At 35.4% G+C, this 24,858-nt stretch overlaps 2 protein-coding genes across 4 annotated transcripts in view; both read right to left on the bottom strand.

The window, feature by feature from the left end:
• Positions 1–255: 255 nt before the first annotated feature.
• Positions 256–19,576, bottom strand: LOC307164931 (uncharacterized protein). 3 transcript variants are annotated; one of them, XR_013822363.1, is made up of 4 exons: positions 19,456–19,576; positions 3,765–3,797; positions 1,801–1,863; positions 256–608 (listed from the first exon to the last, which is right to left on the bottom strand). XR_013822363.1 is itself a non-coding variant. In XM_079882149.1 (3 exons), exons 1-3 carry the CDS (start codon positions 2,079–2,081, stop codon positions 364–366), a joined length of 357 nt encoding a protein of 118 aa, XP_079738275.1. In that variant the 5' UTR covers position 2,082; the 3' UTR covers positions 256–363. The 3 variants fall into 3 exon arrangements, 1 of the variants encoding a protein (XP_079738275.1); XR_013822364.1 differs by lacking the exon at positions 3,765–3,797; XM_079882149.1 differs by lacking the exons at positions 3,765–3,797; positions 19,456–19,576 and adding an exon at positions 2,033–2,082.
• A 391-nt stretch (positions 19,577–19,967) lies between these two features.
• anos1 (anosmin 1) overlaps positions 19,968–24,858 on the bottom strand; it is a 75,304-nt gene continuing 70,413 nt past the window's right edge. Inside the window, exons 13-14 of the mRNA XM_079881350.1 lie at positions 23,812–23,950; positions 19,968–20,824 (exon numbers count right to left, since the gene is read on the bottom strand). Coding sequence (XP_079737476.1) covers positions 20,772–20,824; positions 23,812–23,950 — 192 coding nt within the window. The 3' untranslated portion in view covers positions 19,968–20,771. The remainder of the gene's footprint in view (positions 20,825–23,811; positions 23,951–24,858) is intronic.

Here is a 24,858-nt window from a genome sequence, read left to right as displayed (position 1 = left end):
AATGCATTAACGTTAACAAATGAGACCTTGTTGTAAAGTGTTAATAATATAATATAATATAATATAATATAATATAATATAATATAATATAATATAATATAATATAATATACACAGTTCTAGCTATACTCGGCTCTAAAATAACCCATGTAAATTCAGTGTTTATTCAAAGAGTTGAAAATAAATCACAATATGACACAATGTCTCCCACAAAGCGATTGATTTTCATCCGATGAAGTGTCACAATATAAATCATAAATCATGCAAGTTCTACAAGAACTTAAGACAACAAACTTCAGATGCTGATTAAGGCCGGTTCTTCGGTTCACACATGTACACACGTCACATGGTTTAGGGGTTTATTTCAGTGTGTGTTTCTCCGCTGTGTGTTAAGACTCTTGTAGGTGACGGACAAATAAATGGGCTTTATTTTATAATCAGTACAAGCTCTGAATTGCACGACGCCAGATCTCTTGTGCCGTTCTCCACTAACAACAGAAAACGAGTGTGTCTTCTCTGGGTGAGAGATTGGGGTTTGGAGCGAGGAGAAGCCTGACATCTGTGTGGACTTAAACAGCTGGAACTGCTCTGACGCCAATCCCTCCACATCTGCCAAAGAGCCGTAGTTGGGAATGGAAGAAACATACCAGAGATCAAAAACCATAAATCTTCATTTTCAATGCAAACTCTAAAGGGAAGATGGGGGGGGGGGGGGGTCTCTTCTGATCACATGATGCACTTCAGTATCAGCACAAGAGACACGGCGACTACTGTGACATAAAACACACTAATAACACAAATATAAATATAAATATATAAATAAAGGAATATATATATATATGTATGTGTAATTAGTTATAATTATATATACACACATGTATATTCTAATAATAATAATTTATATATATATATGTATTATGTTTATATATGTGTCCCTGGACCACAAAACCAGTCACATGGGTCAATTTTTTTAATTTAAGATTTATACATCACATGCAAGCTGAATAAATAAGCATTGATGTGTGGTCTGTTAGGATTGGACAATATTTGGTCGAGATACAACTATTGAAAATCTGGAATCTGAGGGTTCAAAAAAATCGAAACATTGAGAAAATCTCCTTTAAAGTTGATCATTTATGTTGGCGATTGTGCTGCATTCACTCACAGAAATACATGTTTTATATATTTACGGTAGGAAATTTACTAAATATCTTCATGGAACATGATCTTTACTGAATATCCTCATGATTTTTGGCATAAAAGAAAAATTGATAATTTTGACCCATGCAATGTATTGTTGGCTATTGCCACAGATAAACCCGTGCGACTCGAGACTGGTGACGTCATCCAGGGTCACATATAAATATATATATTAATTAGATATAATATAAACTAGATATTATATTAAATTATACAATATATACATATACACATTTATATATTTAATGGGTAAAATATGGAGAAACCCAGCCGTTGGGTTACTTTTTTTTTATTACATTTTAAACCCAACGTTTGGGTTTGTCCATATTTGACCCAAATTGGGTTAAAACAACCCAACATTTTTTAGAGTATATATATAATTATATGTAATTATTTTCTAATAAATAAGGAATAAATAAAATAGGTAAAGATGAAATAAAGACCAGCAGTGAACGCAGAGATTGGTGAGATTCATGCCTCATTTCAACAGGCTTTCCTCAGTTCAGTTTTACACAACATATATCAGATTCAGATTAGTGTTGGGTTGTGGATTAGTTAGTGTAAAACTCTGATGTGAGGAACTGTGAGTGCAGTCTCGTACCTGTGTCCAGTTCACTGCGATCCATCAGTTGGTTTGGTCCGTGGATCAGAACTCTGGAAATCCCTGTGGACAAAATGAACATTAACAATGATTTCTGGAGAAAAAGAGAACAGGAGAATGTCTGAGGGGAAAATACGGCTTCATCTGAGCCTCCTGTAGGCATGAAACATGAATATTTCAGATCGGAAGAGGAACTTCCTTTACACATCAATCAAGCCGTCGCTTCAATTACCGGATCCAGCTCCGAGATGTCGGACATACAGAGATGTTGCCCTGGGCATGTTCGGGATTATTCCAGCCATGTGGAAACCTGTACATGTCTGTGTTGTTAATACAATTAGACATCGATGTGAAACTCAGTATGAGAGAGGAACGGGTCCTGATGGAGGTCGTGCTCCTCGCGTCGCACATTTACAGACTAAAACTCAGTTATGTTCACATTAAAACTAAAAGTGATGACGATACACTGAGAATAATGGTGATTTTCACTGAAATTGAAAATATTTTTTTTTACTGTATGCTAAAGCTGTATGCTTTTTTCTGTCAGCTTTTTTTTTTTTTTTTTGGCATAGTAAAAATACATTCTGTTTAATGTTTTTGAAAAAAAAAAAAGCTGCATTTATTTGATTAAAAATACAGTAAAAATTTTGAAATATTATTCCAATGTAAAACAGCCATTTTCTATGTGAATATATGTGTGATTTATTCCTGAACAAAAAGTTCTAAACATTTAAAAAATTATATAAATTTCACAAATAACTACACAGAAACTATGAAAGCTTGTTTCAGCCATGAAAAAAAAAAAAAAAAGGTATCTGAGACTTTATCTCGCAATTCTGTCCAAAAGTCCAATTCTGAGAAAAAAACTAAATCTCTTTCTCAATTGTGTAAAAAAAAAAAGAGTCAGAATTACGAGATAAAAAGCCGCAATAAACTTTTGAAAAAACTTTTGAAACTTCCACAATAAACACATTAAATCAAACATGTAATTTTGAAGTAGAAAGACTGAATTATTTATTAATTTATTTTTTTACGTGCTCCAATAATCTTTGATTTAAAGCTTTGAAACTTTTGTCTTGTAAAACAGCTGAACACTTCACAATAAGCTCTCATTTGACATCAGTTAATGCAGTATAACAAAGTCTAAATATACTCTTCCAGCATTTATCAATGTTTGTTAATCTAAATGTTCATGGTGCATTAACTAATATTAACAGATATGACTTTAGACCTTAAAATGTAAATGTATTTTACATGCTTTAAAAGTATTTTTCATTGTTAGTTCATGTTAACTAATAACAAATGAAACATTACTGTTTCCTGTTTTTTGTACCAAACAACATTTAATGGTATAATGTGACAAAAACGACTCTTGCTCTCTTTATATATAATTTATTTTTATCATTTAACTGCATATTGGTCTGTTGTTGTGTTTAATTGCACTTCATAAAGAAAGTAAAGAAATAAATTATCATGCATGCATTTTTGTAGCAAAATAAATATTGAGATAAATGCTGTTCGTAATTGACTTGTTTAGTTAACTCTTCACACGCTGGTTGAGTCTGATGAAAAGCGGGTGCTGGTTTCACTGGTTTCACTGGTTTCGACCCTGATGGATGTGCTTTTCTACAGCGTGTGTCACATTATCCGGCTGATTAATGACACTAACGACCACTTCAGTCACTCGGCTCTCGTGTTTCAGAACGACGCCTGGAGTTTGTGTTGAAGGCTTAATCACATGGAATAGAAATTACAAGAAAGAAGGGAGTCGTTCGTTTAGATGAACTTTCCTGCGTGCACCAGTGAACTTACACATTACACACACTGAGATGCATATGTAGAAAGAATGAGATAATGCATTTGTAATGTCTTCTGTCGAGTTCAGTGGGAAATAATAGGTTAAGCACTGAATGGAATTGCATGTGCATGTGTAAAATTGAAAAGTGCATGTGTAGGAAACCTACTATTAAAGTGTCCATGGGGAAAATCCATCTAATCTGCAAAGAAAGAGTGAGATTATAGTGATTATAAAATGCATTATAGTGATTATAGTGAGAATAGGGATTATAAATAGGCATATGATTTATTCACTCCCAAAAATAGTAGGAAAAAAATGGCATTGTTAAAGCAGAATGGCCTTTATTCAAATAGTATTAAAGATTTTGAAGTCGTATTGTGTAGTTGTGCATGGAGTCAATTGTTTTATTAGTGATAACAACACAATGAAACATGACAAATTGTGCAGCATCATCATTTTTGTCCAGGATGTCATTCAAAGAAATTATGAACATGCAAAAACAAGAGAGAACCAATGAAATATGAATCACTGATTGTGTTGTAGACAGTTGCTGTGTTTCCATTCAAAGTTGTGAATTTAACTTATGCACAAAATTGGAATATGGCATAAAAACATTTGTGAATAAAGCAGCGTTTCCATCTCATGTGTTCAAAATCGGCACTAAGAAATCAGCACAAAATATCAGAAATAAAAATGTAAGTTGCTGCAATCGGGCTTTGGTAAATAAATGTGTTTCTATCGCAGTTTATGCATCCGCCTCGACTGAGCGCATACGGTTTCATGCGCATTTCTAGAATTTATGCAAATAAATGTTATGCGATATCCCAAAATTCACATAAAAACAGGTGGATGGAAATATAGCTGTATGCTTTTTTCTGTAAGCTTTTTGTTTTTCTATGCTGGTTTTAATTTTTTTATTTTTGGCATAGTAAAAATAAAATCTGTATCTGTAGCTTGGCTTTTTTTTCCAAATAATTTTGTCAGATACTTTACCTCTTAAAAGGCCGGAAACATTACAAATGTTTAATGTTTCTGAAAGAGTCAACAAAACTGCATTTATTTGATTAAAAATACAGTAAAAATTGTGAAATATTATTCTAATGTAAATCAGCTGTTTTCTATGTGAATATATAGTAAAGTGTAATTTATTCCTGAACAAAAAGAATAAAAAATTATATTATAAATATAATAAATTATATATTTTTTTACATCAGAGTGATTTCTGAATGATCATGTGACACTGAAGACTGGAGTAATGATGCTGGAAATTCAGCTTTGATCACAGGAATAAATTACACTTTACTATATATTCACATAGAGAACAGATGATTTACACTGGAGTAATATTTCATCATTTTTACTGTATTCGTTATTAAATAAATGCAGCCTTAGTGAGCAGAAGAGACTCTTTCAAAAATATATTTAAAAAATCTGACAGGTACTGTAAATACCTTAACCGATGTTACTGTTTTGTTCTTCTCTCATATTTTAAAAAGTATAAAATATTTCCCTCATGTTTTGATGGTTTAATCACACTTGTAGGGTCATTAAAGAGAAATGCATCATGTTGGCCGCTGATGTTGCACTGGTTTAGACCGAGCGAAGGATCTGACAAATGTCACATTTTCTGGATGTTTCTCAGTGTTTCTCTGAGACCTCCCGTACCGACATGACTCTCCGGCATCTGTGAAGTGTTAGCGCTGAGTAATTCAGTGTGAGGATCAGAAAATACATTATCATGTTCAGCTGTGAATGAAGAGATGTATCCTCGCTATCTGTGTGAAACCGGCACATCTGAAATATAATCTCCAGAGTTCAGAGCAACTGGAGGTCTGGAACCACACGATATCTGGTTTAGGATGAACCTCGGCTCACGGAGAAGAAACCAACTCGATGTGCTAACAAACGTAAATGGAGCATATAGTGAGAAAAGACGTCAAGAATGTCATCGACATTCATCCAACATGTTTGATATAGAAGCCAGAGGAAAGTTATGGTAGTAAAACCTATTGTTTTATTGGTCATGAGTCGATACAAGACTGTCACGGTCCAGTTCTCTCACGTGAACAAGAGAAACGGCATTTTGTTCATCGATTTTAACTCATGGATGGACAATATCAGCCGGTGCTAGTGCCTGTATCTGGACTGGATATCCATGGAGATATTATGGACTACTCGCCATTTCACATGCAGAATGCCTTCAAATAAAATACAAATAAAATATAATAAAACAATAAAAGTAAATGAAATCAAAATTGAAAAGTAATATAAATATATAAATTATAATAAAAGTTCAATAAAATAAAATAATAAAAAGTTCAATTATAAAAATAATTAAATAAATAAAAATACAAGAAAAAAATAAGATTAAATAAAAATATAAAATAAAAAAGGTTAAATAAAATAAAAATATAAACAAAATATAAAATAAAATAAAAGTTCAATAAAATAAATAAAAATAGAACAATAAAATAAAAAATATAAAATATAATAATAAAAAATAAAATAAAATAAAAACAATACAAGAAAAAATAAGATTAAATAAAAATCTAAAATAACAAAAGGTTAAATAAAATAAAAATATAAACAAAATAAAAAACATAATATAAAATAAAATAAAAGTTCAATAAAATAAATAAAAATAGAATAAAATAAAAATAGAATAATAAAAAATTAAATAAAATAATTAAATTAGATTAATTAAAAATACAAGAAAAAATACGATTAAATAAAAATATAAAATAACAAAAGGTTAAATAAAATAAAAATATAAACAAAATAAAAAATAAAAAAAAATAATATAAAATAAAAAGTTTAATAAAATAAATAAATATAGAACAATAAAATATAAATCAATACAAAAAAATAAAAATGATAAAAAGTTAAACAAAATTAATGAATAAAATAAATAATAATAAATGTAGGCCTGGTTTCACAGACAGGGCTTAAATTAAGCCAGGATTAGGCCTTAGTTCACTAAGGACATTTAAGTAGCTTTTATAAACATGCAAAAACACTACTAGTGTGCATCTTGAGACAAAACAATCACACTGACTTATTTTAAGATATCTCAGGGAAAATTGCTCTCAGTTAAAACAGTCAAACATGCATTTTAGTCATGGACAAGCTGAAGCCTTGTGTGTGAAACCAGGGGAAAAGTTCAATTAAATTAAAGCACAAAGAGACGAACTATAAATCTGATTTCACATGGCTGAATCTACTAGTGTAAGGAAGATTAATCAATCTGATTAACAAAATATTTGTTTTTCATAAACATTTTCAAAACTCGCAGTGGCAGACGGGTCATCAGTGGCTCAATCAGGCGGACGATGTGTCGATCATCAGTCGTGTAGTTCAACTTTTGTATTTCTGGAAGAAACAGAAGTCAGAGTTTGGATGGATATGCGAGAGAGTAAATGATGCCAGAACTGATGCCTTTAAGTGGACTCTGCTCCGTTTGCATGACTCATCTCTCCTCTTGAACAGCAGTGGACGAGCCGGTGTGTTATTTGCCGTGTGATTGTCTGTGCGCCGCAGAGCATAAAGAGAACAGGATCATGAAGGACCTTTTCAACTCCACGTTTAAACAAATCTTGTGTTGTGATTTGAGGAAATATTTCAGATTATGCACTGCTTAAAGGGGTGGCTGATTATGATTTCACTTTTCTAACTTTAGTTAGTGTGTAATGTTGCTGTTTGAGCATAAACAACATCTGTAAAGTTACAACGCTCAAAGTTCAAAGCAAAGGGAGATAGAAGCTGTTAAAGCTCCGCCCCCTGTGCCGGAAGCAGCAGCTCATTTGCATTTAAAGGGACACACACACAAAAACAGCATGTTTTGAGCAGAATTGAACTTAGTTTGCATCATTGAATCATTATTTCCCTGCAAAGCTGCTTTGAAACAATCTGTATTGTATAAAGCACTATAAAAATAAAGATGACTTGCCTACAATCTTTACAAGTATATAATCAGTTACACAGTTAAAACACCATGCTCACTTTCCTAATATTGATATAAAAGGACGCCATCAATTTCTCATATATGTTTAGACGTATATGATGGACATAATAATGTACAGTAATTCATGAACAAGCCCTTTACATCCCAGCAGATGTGAAGCGTCTGCTCGTGTACACTCAAACACAAGCCGTTCCTTCATTTCTCCGTCTCTCACACTGAACATCAGAGACGCAGAGCTGTGATTGTTCTGTTGTTTTCTCATACGCCATACACCAGCTTTGACAAATGCTGTCAATTATCGCATCCACATGTCCAAACATTCACTAGGCCACAAGCCACGTGCTCATCTGGTAATCATTAAATATGACTGGCATTTTTATATTAGACCGGTTGGAATCTGGAGTCGTGTAAGAGCGATTCATCTTGGCCAATCGAATGGGGAAAAGTGAGATGCTCTTGATGTTGCGTCATCTCTGAACTGAGCCTTCACCCGGGTCACTAAAACCATTTGGAGGGGAAGTATTAGTTCATAAACCGACATGGAAATAATCTGACCTGCAATTAAAACATCTCAGAGCAACATTCTGATGGGATGAATCACATTAAAAGCTGATGCAAAATGCCAAGAAAATGACCTCAAACTCATCATAACCAAAATGGATCCGTGTACTCTAGATCCTCAGATTATTTCTATTTTACCTCTATTTTATCTTGTAAAATGACAAAGAACAACGAATGTTCACAAGCAAACAATGGCTATAATATATAAGACATATCGGAGTCAGAGCTCTCATAAAAATCACCAGTTTACAAGTTGTAATTCTGAGTTTGATGTCTCTCTATCTCTCTCTGTCTCTCTCTATCTCTCTCTCTCTCTCTCTCTAGAAACAGTTCATATTTCTATTACTAAATTTTCTTTTAAATGAATACTTTTATTCAGCAAGGAAGCATTAAACTGATCAGAAGTGACAGTAACGCATTTATAATGTTACAAAAGATCTAGTCTAATGTATCAGATTGCAGCATTAATGATGAAAATAGTAATCGGATAAAAGCAGCTCTTCAAAAATCAGTTTAAATCCATTAATATTGTTCATTAACATAATTGTAGCATGTTTATGATTGCCAAGCAACTTGTGACATTATACTGTTCATATTATGTAGGAATTACCACAATACAATAAATATTGGAAAAAAAAAATTGGACTGGTGTCCAAAACTGACTTGTAAATTTCACATCTTCACCCTTATATAGCAACATCATAGCAATATTTAACATTCAGATATTATTATAGATTTTGTAGTCATATTGCGTAGTTGTGCTTGGAGTCGATTGTTTTATTAGTGATAATAACGCAATAAAACATGATGAATTGTGCAACATCATTTTTGTCCAGGCAAAGAAATTATGAACACATGCAAAAACAAGAGAATCTACCAAATATTAATAACTGATTATGTTGTCATCAATGTTTGCTTTTTCCTCTCAGATTTTTGTTTGTATGTGCATTTTTTTGCATAATAAAATAAAACCCCTAACTGTAGTTTGCATTTTTTTTTTTTTTTTTTTTTTTGCCAAATCAGTTTGTCCCTCATGTTTAATATAATTACAAAATATAAAATATTTTCCTCATATTTTGATGGGTTAATCGAACTTGTAGGGTCACTGAAAACAAAATAATATATATATATATATATATATATATATATATATATATATATATATATATATATATATATATACATACATTCTTGTTTTTGCATGTGTTCATAATTATTTTGCCTGGTCAATGTTTTGGACACCAGTCCAATTTTTTTTTTTCAATATTTATTGTATTGTGGTAATTCCTACATAATATGAACAGTATAATGTCACAAGTTGCTTGGCAATCATAAACATGCTACAATTATGTTAATGAACAATATTAATGGATTTGAACTGATTTTTGAAGAGCTGCTTATATCCGATTACTATTTTCATCATTAATGCTGCGATATGATACATTAGACTAGATCTTTTGTAACATTATAAATGCTTTAGTGTCACTTCTGATCAGTTTAATGCTTCCTTGCTGAATAAAAGTATTAATTTCTTTATTTGAAAAGAAACTGAGCCATAACTTTTGAACGGTAATTTATAATGTTACAATACATTCTATTTCAAATAAATGCTGTTCTTTTGAACTTTCTATTCATCAAATAATCCTAAAAATAAAATGTATCACAGTTTCCACAGAAATATGAACTGTTTTCAACACTGATAATAATCATAAATGTTTCTTGATCATCAGATCATCATATTAGAGTGATTTCTGGAGGATCATGTGACACTGAAGACTGGAGTAATGATGCTGAACATTCAGCTTTGATCACAGGAATAAATTACACTTTACTATATATTCACATAGAGAACAGATGATTTACATTATAATAATATTCCACTGTTTTACTGTATTTATGATCAAATAAATGCAGCTTTGGTGAGCAGAAGAGACTTCTTTAAAAAAGAACATTTAAAAAAAAACGTACAGATTTAAAACATTTGAAAGGTAGTGTATATTAATATATTTAATAGTTATTATTATATATTAATAAATATTATGAATATATATAAATATTAGTTTAAAAACTTAAAACTAAATAAAAATTAGAAATGTTTCATTGGCAATAAATTGAAATGATTTTAAGTTGAAGCACATAAAAATTCAAAATATAAAAATAAAAGCGCATTTAAAACATTAATAAAACAGTAACACTTTACGGTTTCATTAGTTAACATGAACTATAAATGAACAATACTTCTACAGCATTTATTAATCTTAATTAATTTCAAAATTGACTAATACATTATGGACATCAAAAGTTGTATTTGTTAACATTAGTTAATGTGAACATGAACAAACAATGAACAGCTGAATTAACTAACATTAACAAAGTTTAATAAATACTGTAACAAATGTATAGCTCATTATTAATGTTAGTTAATACATTAACTGATGCTAACAAATGAACCTTATTGTAAAGTGTTAACTATAATAAAACTGTGATAAAATGTAAAATAACACTGCTGGATAACATGTAGCGTGGCGTATTTCTTCATCCACATGCTGAAGCATTCAGAGATTTCAAAGACGTGCAGGTCAGACGTTTCTCGGAGAGCATTTCTCCAGCTTGTCTTATTTAAGCAGTTTTCTAATTCACAGAACGAAGGGGAAAAGCCTGCGTGACAGAGTTGATTAAATCTGAGCAGAACTCGACCCCCGCGACCGGCTCCTTGTACCAGAAGCAGGACTCGGATATAAGACGACCTTTGACCTGCGCCGAAGACCATCCAGATCCGTGATTACAGAGCATCTGTGCAACACGATACGAGCCGATTCTTCTGGATGGGTTCCTAACATCCTAACATGTGAAGAACTGAAGAACCACTCCACGGCTTTACAATTATACAATAGTTTCCATCAACACTTAAAGAAAAACACTGGGTTAAAAACAACCCAGATTCAACCCAAGGGCTGGGTAACTACAGGACAGAACACATGTTGATCACACTGGGTTGATTCATTTTTACTATAGTAGCTTTTTTTTTTTTTTTTTTTTTTTTTACTTCATACATGAATTATTGTTTACAGATTAACTTAAATCCCCTAAACTTGTTTTTTTAAATACTCCACACAACCACTGGTTTGCATAATAATTCCTTTATTTTTTATAATATTTTACAGTATAGCATGTTTTGAATACATGTTGCATTACATTTACATTTAAGCGTGTTTAACAAATATTAGAAGTAAAAAATAAACATTTAGAAGTAATTCAAGTGTAATGGACCAGTCTCTGTTGTCCCGTTTCCACCGTAAAAACTACTCAAACACTGGGTTGTTACGTCTGACCCAGGATCTGGGTTACACAGAAACTACCCAAACACTGGGTTGTTACGTCTGACCCAGGATCTGGGTTACACAAAAACTACCCAAACACTGGGTTGTTACGTCTGACCCAGGATCTGGGTAACACAAAAACTACCCAAACACTGGGTTGTTACGTCTGACCCAGGATCTGGGTTACACAAAAACTACCCAAACACTGGGTTGTTACGTCTGACCCAGGATCTGGGTAACACAAAAACTACCCAAACACTGGGTTGTTACGTCTGACCCAGGATCTGGGTAACACAAAAACTACCCAAACACTGGGTTGTTACGTCTGACCCAGGATCTGGGTTACACAAAAACTACACAAACACTGGGTTGTTACGTCTGACCCAGGATCTGGGTTACACAAAAACTACTCAAACACTGGGTTGTTACGTCTGACCCAGGATCTGGGCAACACAAAAACTACCCAAACACTGGGTTGTTACGTCTGACCCAGGATCTGGGTAACACAAAAACTACCCAAACACTGGGTTGTTACGTCTGACCCAGGATCTGGGTAACACAAAAACTACCCAAACACTGGGTTGTTACGTCTGACCCAGGATCTGGGTTACACAAAAACTACCCAAACACTGGGTTGTTACGTCTGACCCAGGATCTGGGTTACACAAAAACTACTCAAACACTGGGTTGTTACGTCTGACCCAGGATCTGGGTAACACAAAAACTACCCAAACACTGGGTTGTTACGTCTGACCCAGGATCTGGGTTACACAAAAACTACCCAAACACTGGGTTGTTACGTCTGACCCAGGATCTGGGTTACACAAAAACTACTCAAACACTGGGTTGTTACGTCTGACCCAGGATCTGGGTAACACAAAAACTACCCAAACACTGGGTTGTTACGTCTGACCCAGGATCTGGGTAACACAAAAACTACCCAAACACTGGGTTGTTACGTCTGACCCAGGATCTGGGTAACACAAAAACTACCCAAACACTGGGTTGTTACGTCTGACCCAGGATCTGGGTAACACAAAAACTACCCAAACACTGGGTTGTTACGTCTGACCCAGGATCTGGGTAACACAAACACTGAAAAAATAACCCAAAAAATTTACCCAAAAGGCTCAACCCAGGATTTGGGAAGAAAAGAATATCTAACTAAAATATAAAATAAGTGTGTGATCAGAATGATTCTGTTTAATTCCCTCCAGAAGCATCTCACACGAGTGTGTTCCCGAACACCAGCATCCGAACGCAAGAGAACACGACAGCGTTTACTGTGTTTCGTCTGACGCTCCGAGACACACTCGTTTATGATGGAGGGAAAAACGGCCATTAAAGCAACTTACAGTTTATTACTGATATTTTGCATCAGTTTACAAAAACGTTCTTTCTTCTGTGGGAAACAAAAGGAGATGAGAGTGTTTAAGCTGCTGTTTGCATTTATGGTAGTTAAGTCATTTTGTTTTTCATAATTTTTAGTGGTCAGGGCTTTTTTTGTTTTTTTGTAAATATAGTAGTGGCATAAAGTGATGTCAGAAGGGGATATTTGTTTTTAATGACCATACACCTTCAATTAAACCATCACAATATGAGGAAAATAGTTGATTTTTTATATATTTTAAATATGAGGGAAGAACGAAACACTAAACTTGGTTAAGGTATTTATCTGACAAAATGATGTGCCAAAAAAGGCAAAGAAAAACAAAAAGCTAAGAGGAAAAAGCAAACAATAACGACAAAATAATACATTTTTAATATTTGGTTATACATGTTCATAATTTCTTTCTTTGACAGGCTGGTCATAAAGTATGTCTCAATCTGTCATATTTCATTGTGTTATTATAACAAATAAAACAAATATATGTCATAATGGATACTTACTTTCATTGTTTGCACAGCAAAATCTGGGATTTTCTGCTTCTTTTTAAGAACAACATGAGTTGATAAATGATCAAACTTCATTTTTTTGAGAGAACTTTTCTGGCCTCTAACAAGCGTGAACAGTTTACATAACTGCAGTAATTTTGAATGCGAGAGGAAGTTTTTCCTCGGATGAAGAGATTCGGATAATGGCGTCTCAGGAGACGCTCTTCAAACACAAGCAGGGATTTCAGTGGAGGCCTTCTTGACCTCTGACCTTTGCCCTGGAGAGTTCAAAAGGCTGCATCAAATGTAAGCTGTTTTGATTTGCCACAAATGACCCCAAAGACCCAGAGTCACCCTTCGACAGCCTTTCTAGGAATCTCCAGTGTGACAGAGTAAAAAACACACACACACAGAAAGAAGGTGCTAATTAAAGCAACGAGCCACTGGAGGCTGTGAGATTAACCGCGGTAAAATCACTGTAACCTACAGACAGAAGCTGCTTATTGCTTTTTAAAACAGTTGCAAAAGCAATATGATTAAAAAACACCAATGTTCAATACATTCAACTGAGTTATGGAAGCGTGTTTCCGTCAAAGAATAACAAAAATAAACAAACAAACTGTGACTTTTTATCTCATAAATATTAAAAATAATAATTTTTTCTCGCAATTGCAAGTTTATGTTTCAAAATCGCAAGTTTTATATATCTCACAATTTTGCCTTTTTTTCTTGGAATTTTACAACTTCACTTCTGTATTTATTGTTTCCGCCACGCAATAATAATAATAAAAAAAAAATTTAAGATTTTTTTTTAATCTCGCAATTTTGCATTTTTTTCTTGAAATTTTTAGTTTACAACTCGCAATTCTGTTTTTATTGTACAAAAAACTTACTCTTTTTTATCTGTCAATTCACAATTCATGTTTTTTTCTCACAATCGTGAGTTTATATGTTAAAAATTATATTATAAATCTCACAATTTTTCTTTTAGTCTTTAAATTCTGAGTTTACAACTTCAATTCTGTTTTTATTGTTTAAAAAATTTTAAACAAAATAATTGCTATTTTTTTTTCTTGGAATTTTTTGTTTACAACTTCAGTATTCTGTAGAACTTCAACAGTTCTGTATTTATTGTTTCTGCCACAAAAAATTATATCAAAAAACTAAATTGCAATTTTTTAAATCTCACAATTTTTCCTCACAATTCCAAGTTTAAATGCTAAAATTATATTATAAATCTCGCAATTTCGCCTTTTGTCTTTGAATTTTAAAATTTCACAATTCGGAATTTATTCTTGCAATTATGAAAAATTCGAGAAAAAAGTCAGAATGGTGAGATTAAAAAGTCGCAATTTTTTACGTTGTCTATTGCGTGGCGGAAACAAGTTTCCATATTTCTTACTATTAATAATCAGAAAAAAATCAATTCTTCTGGCCAGTGAAGACGGATATCTGACAGGTCATGAGGAAACACACGTCAGATAACAGATGGCTTCAGCTGTATCTGAAGTGTGTGTCGCTTCTCCCGGTTAATCTCTGAGCGACTCTTACTGTCAGCGAGTCTGATTTGTTTCACAAACCCCTTCACGCTTTGACTCACAGCTCAGTGGAGTCTGTCTCCGGGTCTCGTGTTGCCAGGAAGGTATTTTTCATCGAGTAAATAATTACGGCTGGTGATGAATATGAATATGTGCACTACAGCTGCGGCGATGACATTATGAGTGATGCTGTTAAAGTCATTAGGAGTGTTTCATCATGTATATATTTCATACTTCTCAAACGATACTTCAGAGAATAACGCCTTTCTGGCCGGCCTTAAACACACAGCAGTGAGAGAAACGAGTGTGTGTGTGTGTGTGCTTTATACTCAAACACCTGCAAACCCACAGCAGTTTGAGATGAATGCACAACACATCGAATAAACAGCAACCGCAAAAGTGGAATAAATGACAAGTGGAATAAGTTTGTTTTAAGGCAAAAACACAGTTTTTTCTCACATTACTCAACTTTGAGATTTTGGGATGTTTTGCTTCCATAATTTCTTCTTTCTTCTTACATCCTAAATACACGTTTTAAGTGTTTATTTTATAGCACTTAATCTATTTGCACACCTTTAAAAGCAGTGATTTCTGAACCTGGCTATATCCAACATTTAAGATTTCGCCTCTGGAAATGTATTAGATATAAATTAGATGATTCCTCATTTGCATAGTTAACCCGATTGCTCATTTTGGGATTCACACTTGTGTTGTTCACAGTCAAAAGTGACCAAACACTTTAGTCATTTTTAGTAAAAATCAATGTAATATCTTTTTTTCAGTAATTTTCTATTTTTTTTATTATGTATTTTGATAGAATATTTATGATATTTATGATATTTTTTCCGATTGAAACTGATTATTTTTCAATTAAAACTGTATTTCATGTTAACACAGAGACAATGCCTTTAAAATTCAAATTTTGAAGGTAGATTACGGTCAAAAAAAAAAAAAAGTAAAACATCTGTAATGCCTTGTTTTTAGACATCATAATTTACTTTTATTAGGTTGTGGATTTGGATATATATTTAGACATTTTGACAAGGTTTAAATGTGTATATTTTGCATATTTTAGTGTCACCCTTTAACATGTCTTCTTTCAGACTAGTGGAAACTAGTGGAGATTTCGCTTCTGGAAATGTATGCAAATTAGTGCATATTGAATTATATAATTCCTCATTTGCATAGTTATTAACCCTCTGGTGATTGGTAACTTTGCGATTTGGCAATTGCGACTTTATTTCACGCAATTCTGACTTTATAACACGCAATTGCGACTTTATAACACGCAATTGCGACTTTATTTCACGCAATTTTGACTTTATTTTATGCAATTCTGACTTTATATCTCACAATTCTGAGAAATAAAGTCAGAATTGCGAGATGTAAACTCGCAATTGTGAGATAAAAAGTCGCAATTATCTTTTAAAATGTTTTATTCTGTGGGGGAAACAAGCTTCCATAGTCACCCCTTCACTTCTGTGCGCTTTTTTCTAGATTGTATTCCCCAAAAATTGCGCTCTTTTTTTCATATTCTTCGTATTTCCCATTCATTTTCGATGGCGCTCATTTCTGATCTCGAACAACACAATTGTGACTATTTTTTAACGACGATTTAGCTTTTTCGAATCCAGTTTTTTCCAATTTTTATTTGTGGTCACATCGTGACTGCCACAAAAGTCACAGAGTTTCTCACCGTTCCGATAAAGTAGAGATTTTTAAAAATTAAAAACAGTTTTTTCAGTCTAAAAAAAAAAATTCAGAAAACTTGTAATACAAAAAGGTGTTTGCAATTCTTAATGTAATCAACCAGCTGGGAAAGTTGATTTCTGCAGTATTAGTTCCTTTTTTACCCCGTTCACCAGGGTAATCTTCCCCTGATCGGGGTGTTGTCTACCTACGCATGGTTTGTTGCGTGGCACATGTTCTCTGTTCTTCATTACATGTAGACGAAACAGTCTTTCATGTTCGCAGAGTTTAAGCAGAAACACCCAGAGCCCCGAGCACTCGGTCACGAGCTCTCCTGCCAGTCTGGGATATAATGAGGGACACGACGGGAAAGAGTAGGATTCGCCAATACACTCCTGGAAATAAAGCTTCAAAAACGGGGATTTCGAAGTGATGCCATTGCTGGTTCCTGGAAGAACCTTTCAGTAAAAGAACCGTTTTTTTGTGTGTTTGTGTGTGTGTGAAGAACATTAATGAACTAAACACTAAACATTTAAATGAACAGAAATAAATAGCTAAAAAACGTACATTTAGATTTTAGGGGGCCTTTGAGCAGCGCGGAGAAGAATGTGAATCACATGCGTGCCGTGAAGGTCTCGTGAGAGACTGCGTTAATCTCCAGAACGGCTTCAGAGGAGAAGACGAGACACGTGAGATGCTGTCAGGATCAAAACACTCACATCATGCAATGAGGAATGAGGAAAACCCTGTGCATCAGAGCACGTCTGCATGGGAATCATTGATCATACGCAACGGAAAGAATTATCATTAGATTTTCTCCCTCTGCATCTTTTCAGAGGTCCTTTAGAAGTATGACTGTTGATTGCCACTGTCCTTTGTTGTTGTAAGAAGGTTTGAAGGGCATCAGAAAAGCATTTGATTGAAAGCAGGACTGAATAAAAAAGTTCTGGTTTTGACCCTGAGAGAAAGAAACCAGAGCTGGACTTTTTATGAATTTTTAAGGCCAGACGAGTAATTTGGTGAGGTCAACCACTAAACACTGTTATTGTGCAAATGAGCCAGAACACATTATGGGCCCTATCTCGCACCCAGCGCAATTGACTTTTTACACGACACATGTATCATTTCTATTTCTCACCCACGCACAGCGGACTTTTCCCTCCACAGACGCGCGCCGGTAAATTAGGGAATGAACTTGCGCTCCCGGAGGCGGTTCAGGGAAAAGAGGAGGCGTGATCCGGCGCAAACGTTCCCTGGTGCTATTTTGCAGTTTCAGAAAACAATTCCCCACAGACCAGGAGAAACCTCGTCTAAAGTCAGTGGCGCGTTGCGCATGTTATTCAGATGCTATTTTAAGGGCGCATGCTTGGCCATAATGTAGCGTGAGCACAACACACACACACTTTTCTTCTCTCATCTACACACAGGCGCATTTTTGCAAATCATACATTATTACAAGGAACAATATTAACACACGAGGGAAATCATTGTTGTGTCCATGAAGATGTGAAAAATAGGCATAAATCTAGCTTACACATTTACCCAAATTATCATACGCCTGTTTAACCGAAGCTAATCTGGGTGTGTTTCTCCATCCCCAATGTCACTTCTCTGTGTTTTACGGCCCTGACGAGAACGTCGGTCTCCTCGACTGTGAACCGCTCCTGGCAAATCCGCCGTTATAATAGCAATCCGCCATGGAACAAGCGCGCCTGCTCTTAAAGGGAATGTGAGATGTCGCTCTGATTGGTTTATTTCACGTTACGCCCAAACCACACCTATGAGTGATGAAGCGACTTCAGCCCAACACATTTTAGATTTGCGATTTCCGAGACCCGCCCACAAAGCTACTTGCGTTTCGCACTTGATACTTGCGTTTCAGATCGTTAAAATACGGCCCTAAAGCCAAGGTTTTCTGTTACAACGGTGTTGTGTTAGCGGCCGCTACGTTAATAACTAATGATCTTTGCAATGGAAGTGAATCAATCAAAACTAACTTTATCTGGACAATAACTTTATTCTAGATCTGCTGTAAAGCCTGAACAATCTCTGTTACTGTAATCTCCTATTATCACTGTAAAGCTGCTTTGAAACGAGCTATATTGTTAAAAGCGCTGTATAAATGACTTGACATCTGATGGACTTCAGTGGATTAACTCACATGGACCGTCAGTAACTAATGATTGTGACATATAGACCTGCACATAAACACAGTGAAAGAACATCACTGATGGATAGAAGGTCACAGGATTATAACAGTGAGAAGATGATTGACAGGGCCGTTTAAAGGGCATGCGGTCCATTAAAGATGAAGCAGTTTGTCCCAAATCTTGCCTACTCCTTTTTCTTCACAAATAGAGTCAATATTTTAAGGGCGTACTGTAAGTAGGCAGATTGATTAAATTACCTCATGTCTCAAAGCACATAACTTTACCAAGGTAAACAACTTACAGAGCTCTAGTTGTCCCGCCTGACTTCTGCAGATTCATCTGTGTTGACAGAGAAACGCATAAATCCGAGTGTGAGGACGTGAACATAAAGTCACGGGTTGCATCTTGTATTTACGGTTATGGCGTACACATCGCCTATAAACTCTTTGTTTTGGTTCAGGAGAAACGCCTGCTGTTTGTTTGCTGTGTTCAGTGACTGTCTGTCTACAACTCTGCATAAACTTATGAAACGAGCTGATGATGTGTGTGATGCATGCCATGTTGACAGACAGCCATGTTGTAGGACATCATATCTTTGCATTTCGTACCAATACTATTGATATTTTTTTGGTCCTGAGACTTCCATAGAAGATATATGCATGTTTTAATATTTAAACCACTTCTATTATTGATTGCTATCAGGATGTGAATAGAGTTTCAACCAGAATAACAAAAAGTGTTTATAAAAAATCGCCAAACTTACCTTAAAATCCCCAGTGACGAACACATTGTACGCTACGCGTTCACGTCAGAATTACCGTAATTACGACTAATAAAAAAAACGCTGCGTCTAAAACGAAACGCTTGCAATTCGTGAAACCATATTATTGTGACACCATATTAAAAAATAATAAATAAATGGTTCAAACTTCAATAGTTAAAACAGCGATTCTAAAACCCTGACGTAAAATGACATATAAAAATAAAAGTGCCCCTGACATCATGTCCGTTAATGGTCACATGACATGCAAAAACAATTCATTTATTTATTTATTTATTTTTTTTCTATTGTTTTTTATTTTAAGATTACTTATTTTAATTGTACACATTTATGGTTGAATTATTAGTTAAATGAAGTCGAGCAGTACGGTTTTTTTTTTATATATGTATTTATTTCAGTCAGTGATGCATTTCTTTCTTTTTTTCCCACAGATCTGAGGTAACGTTACGCCACTGACAGCAAATGTGTTACACAGAACTACAGATGAGCTGAAGGAGTAGAGGAACTATTTTATTACTTAAAAGTATGTACAGGTTCTATGGAAATAATGGAACATATGACTATATGTACAATTCCTTTTTTTTTTTTTTTTTTACATTATGTCTTTACAAGAAGTTGTATTTTATAAAACACTGACTTGCTAATACATGGGAAAAAAATACACACATACAAATTAAGTGTTGCAATACACACATAAATAAATATCAACATCAACATTCACTGACTGCTGCAACAAATATCTCTACAGCCGAGAACATATATAGTTTACATCATTCCATCAAAAAAACACGCATAAGTAATCATTTCATTAATAAACAAAACACTCTCTGTTAATCTGTAATGGAAAATTGCTAACGTAATAATAAAAGGCATCAAAGATGGATTTCACACCCTATTAAAGGAACAGTTCAACCAAAAATCCAGTCATTATTTAATCACGCAAACGATCTGTGATGCTTGGAAATGGAAGAGAGCTGAATAAAGACACGAGTTTGGGAAATACGGACATGCATCATCTGATCTGATCTCAGATAATCATGAACTTTCTTTGATTTGAACACAACATCGCTGTTAACTTCAGTGTGAACGCACACATATGAAACGGTGTTGTACAGCACGAGAGTTTGGGGTGATTTCTTCATCAGTGTTGTTGCAATGAAAACCGTGGATCGAGAGAGAGAGAGAGAGAGAGAGAGAGAGAGAGAGAGAGAGAGAGAGAGAGAGAATGAAGGCTAGCGTTCGGGGCGTCTGAGGAAAACTGCGATTAGCTGCACGCTGTGTTTCGTGTTCTGACCGTTTCAGTGTTTCTCCACTGAAGACTTCTGATGGTGATGCTGATGAAGTTGTGCTTCTGTGAGGAACAAACACACATCTTGGTTACAATATGTGAAAACATATCTCTGCATCCTAAATGTCATGAATGCAAAGGATTCATCTGAAAAAAGAATTTAACTCACTTAAAGTACCCCATTTATGCTATTTTAAAGTTTCCTAATTTAGTTTTGGAGTCTCCTACAATAGATTTACATGCATCCAAGGTCAAAAATACTTCACTTTTATCATAATATCCATTGCACATCACCTCATTTCTCAAAGAGTCTGAGAACGGTTCGTTCAAAGATTCAGTATCACTAAACCCCGCCTTTCTGAGAGCCTGCTCTGCTCTGCTCTGCTCTGATTGGTCAGATGGCCCAGTCTGTTGTGATTGGTCTACTCTGCTCTGATTGGTCGATTGGTTGAGCGCTTCGAGTGTGTTTGGGAAATGTCCCGCCCCTTTTACCATAACCGCCAGTTTAACACACTACTAGCTAACTCAATCAGGCCCCGCCCCTTTATTATGCATATTAATTATTTAACCCTATATTGTTTCCATGGTGACGCGTCATAGCTTGTCACGTGACACACCGCAACCACAACAGCGCTGAATGAATGATGATCTGCTTTTATTTCCTTTTTCTTTTTTTAAATAAAATATTCACAAATTTGTTAGCTATAGCATGAATTATCTGATATTCCGATTGTCAAATATGTGCCAGTGGACGTGTTTTGTTGTTTAAACACCTTTATAACGATGGCGTTAGCTGAGCTGTATGCGCGACGGGCGCCGCCATGCTAGTTTGTTTCAGAGAATCGGATCTGTTGGATTTCCAACACGTGAGTTCATCCTCTTCTCCTGAAACACACAGAAGTCAGTGGCCGGTGAACTGGGAGAAGAATAGAGTAAACTTTAAAGCGACTTACACAATGTGTGTCTGATTTGAATAAAACGTGTCGTCTCATTATAATGGAAAGGATTATTATTGCCGCTTCAATAGATATCAGTGTGTGTTTTACAAACTCTAAATGTATTGTTTTTCTAGTACTCATGTGCATTTAAATGTCTGAAAGCTAAAATAAACCTTATGTGGTTGAAAACACTGAATAGTTGTGATATATGACGAGCACTGAGCGCCAGCCGACGCGCAAAGGCACGTTTGAATTTAGCGATTGATCACGTGATGCACTGACGCTCCCGTCACACCGCTGTGATCGTACGTGCGGAAGGGTTGAATGTGTCCCTGGACCACAAAACCAGTCACATGAGAGTTACACATCACATGAAAGCTGAATAAATAAGCTTTCCATTGATGTGTGGTTTGTTAGGATAGACAATATTTGGTCGAGATACGACTATTGTAAATCTGGAATCTGAGGGTGCAAAAAATCAAAACATTGAGAAAATCTCCTTTAAAGTTGGTCATTTATGTTGGCGATTGTGCAGCATTCACTCACAGAAATACATGTTTTATACACTCACCTAAAGGATTATTAGGAACACCTGTTCAATTTCTCATTAATGCAATTATCTAATCAACCAATCATATGTCAGTTGCTTCAATGCATTTAGGGGTGTGGTCCTGGTCAAGACAATCTCCTGAACTCCAAACTGAATGTCAGAATGGGAAAGAAAGGTGATTTAAGCAATTTTGAGCGTGGCATGGTTGTTGGTGCCAGACGGGCCGGTCTGAGTATTTCACAATCTGCTCAGTTACTGGGATTTTCACGCACAACCATTTCTAGGGTTTACAAAGAATGGTGTAAAAAGGGAAAAACATCCAGTATGCGGCAGTCCTGTGGGCGAAAATGCCTTGTTGATGCTAGAGGTCAGAGGAGAATGGGCCGACTGATTCCAGCTGATAGAAGAGCAACTTTGACTGAAATAACCACTCGTTACATCCGAGGTATGCAGCAAAGCATTTGTGAAGCCACAACACGCACAACCTTGAGGCGGATGGGCTACAACAGCAGAAGACCCCACCGGGTACCACTCATCTCCACTACAAATAGGAAAAAGAGGCTACAATTTGCACGAGCTCACCAAAATTGGACAGTTGAAGACTGGAAAAATGTTGCCTGGTCTGATGAGTCTCGATTTCTGTTGAGACATTCAGATGGTAGAGTCAGAATTTGGCATAAACAGAATGAGAACATGGATCCATCATGCCTTGTTACCACTGTGCAGTCTGGTGGTGGTGGTGTAATGGTGTGGGGGATGTTTTCTTAGCACACTTTAGGCCCCTTAGTGCCAATTGGGCATCGTTTAAATGCCACGGCCTACCTGAGCATTGTTTCTGACCATGTCCATCCCTTTATGACCACCATGTACCCATCCTCTGATGGCTACTTCCAGCAGGATAATGCACCATGTCACAAAGCTCGAATCATTTCAAATTGGTTTCTTGAACATGACAATGAGTTCACTGTACTAAAATGGCCCCCACAGTCACCAGATCTCAACCCAATAGAGCATCTTTGGGATGTGGTGGAACGGGAGCTTCGTGCCCTGGATGTGCATCCCACAAATCTCCATCAACTGCAAGATGCTATCCTATCAATATGGGCCAACATTTCTAAAGAATGCTTTCAGCACCTTGTTGAATCAATGCCACGTAGAATTAAGGCAGTTCTGAAGGCGAAAGGGGGTCAAACACAGTATTAGTATGGTGTTCCTAATAATCCTTTAGGTGAGTGTATATTTACAGTAGGAAATTTACAAAATATCTTCATGGAACATGATCTTTACTTAATATCCTCATGATTTTTGGCATAAAAGAAAAATGTATAATTTTGACCCATGCAGTGTATTGTTGGATATTGCCACAGATAAACCCGTGCGACTCGAGACTGGGTTTGTGATCAGGGTCACACATGAGGAATATTGTGATGTGTTTGTTCCCGGAAGAAACTCAAGATTACAATGGAGGCGTTTTAACTCCATTTTTAATGCTCAAACTGCAACATTACATGGAGGAGAAGCATGACAGGTCCTGTTCAAACTCCAGACGTGTGTGTTCTTACGTTGCGGAGCCGGTGGCCGGCGGGGCGTCAGAAACACTCTCTTGGTCGCGGGTCCTTCTCCAGTCGAGGTGATCGCACGCACATCCACCCGGTAGAACGTGCCCGGGCGCAGGTTCGGCACCACCAGGAGGTTCTGACCCTGAAACACATCAGATCCTTCGTTTAGATCTGGACGACTACACACGAAAGAATCAATCAAACTTTATTTATAAACAGGGTTCGTAAAGATACTGTACAAATAAATTCCAGGACTTTTAAAGCACTACTTTTTTGGGTTTTCAAGGACTACAATCACTTATCAAACAATATCTGTAGGATTTTTTTTTTTAACTCAAATTACAGATATATCCAAAATACAACTTGAAACGCATTTAATAATATATATTAAATACAAACGACAGATCTCGAGCTGTGGTTAGAAGAAGAGGTTCATGTTTTCATGACATGTGGACTCAATAAATCCTGATCTTGAGCAGAATAATCAAGCTGACATTCAGTACAATCTATATCTTTTATTTAGAATACATACAAATGTCATTTACGAGTTTGTCGAGAGATTTAAAGTGTCGTTTCTGAAGAGTGCGCATGTGTGAACGAGCTCTAGTGTGAGAACGAGTCTATGATTGAATCTGGAAATAAAGCAAAATAACTGAGAAAAATGAGAAATATTCCTCAGATGTCGTGTCGGTAATTTATAGCAAAACATCTAGCGTTAATTCCATCTCAAACAGAGTCATTAACACTAGTTATTACTCCATACGTGCGTGACATCATTAAAGGGGGGGTGAAATGCTATTTCATGCATACTGAGTTTTTTACATTGGTAAAGAGTTGGATTCCCATGCTAAACATGGACAAAGTTTCAAAAACTAAGTTGTACGTTTGAAGGAGTATTTTTGTTCCAAAAATACTCTTTCCGGTTTGTCACAAGTTTCGGAAAGTTTTTTTCGAGTATGGGTATGTGTGACGTCAGATGTAACGGAATTTCCTTATATGGGTCCTAAGGGCACTTCTCCGGTAAGATCGCGGCCGCGCGCGCACTCGTAG

This window comes from Squalius cephalus (assembly GCF_949319135.1).
Source record: "Squalius cephalus genome assembly, chromosome: 9".
NCBI classification, from domain to species: Eukaryota; Metazoa; Chordata; class Actinopteri; order Cypriniformes; family Leuciscidae; genus Squalius; species Squalius cephalus.
This window is presented reverse-complemented; position numbering and strand designations above follow the sequence as displayed.

Coding starts and splice junctions, on each gene's coding strand:
- LOC307164931 (XM_079882149.1), bottom strand. CDS start 2,081: ATGCCCAGGGCAACATCTCTGTATGTCCGACATCTCGGAGCTGGATCC. Junction 1,864..2,032: donor ACATCTCGGAGCTGGATCCG/GTAATTGAAGCG, acceptor TTTTGTCCACAG/GGATTTCCAGAGTTCTGATC. Junction 609..1,800: donor TCGCAGTGAACTGGACACAG/GTACGAGACTGC, acceptor GCTCTTTGGCAG/ATGTGGAGGGATTGGCGTCA.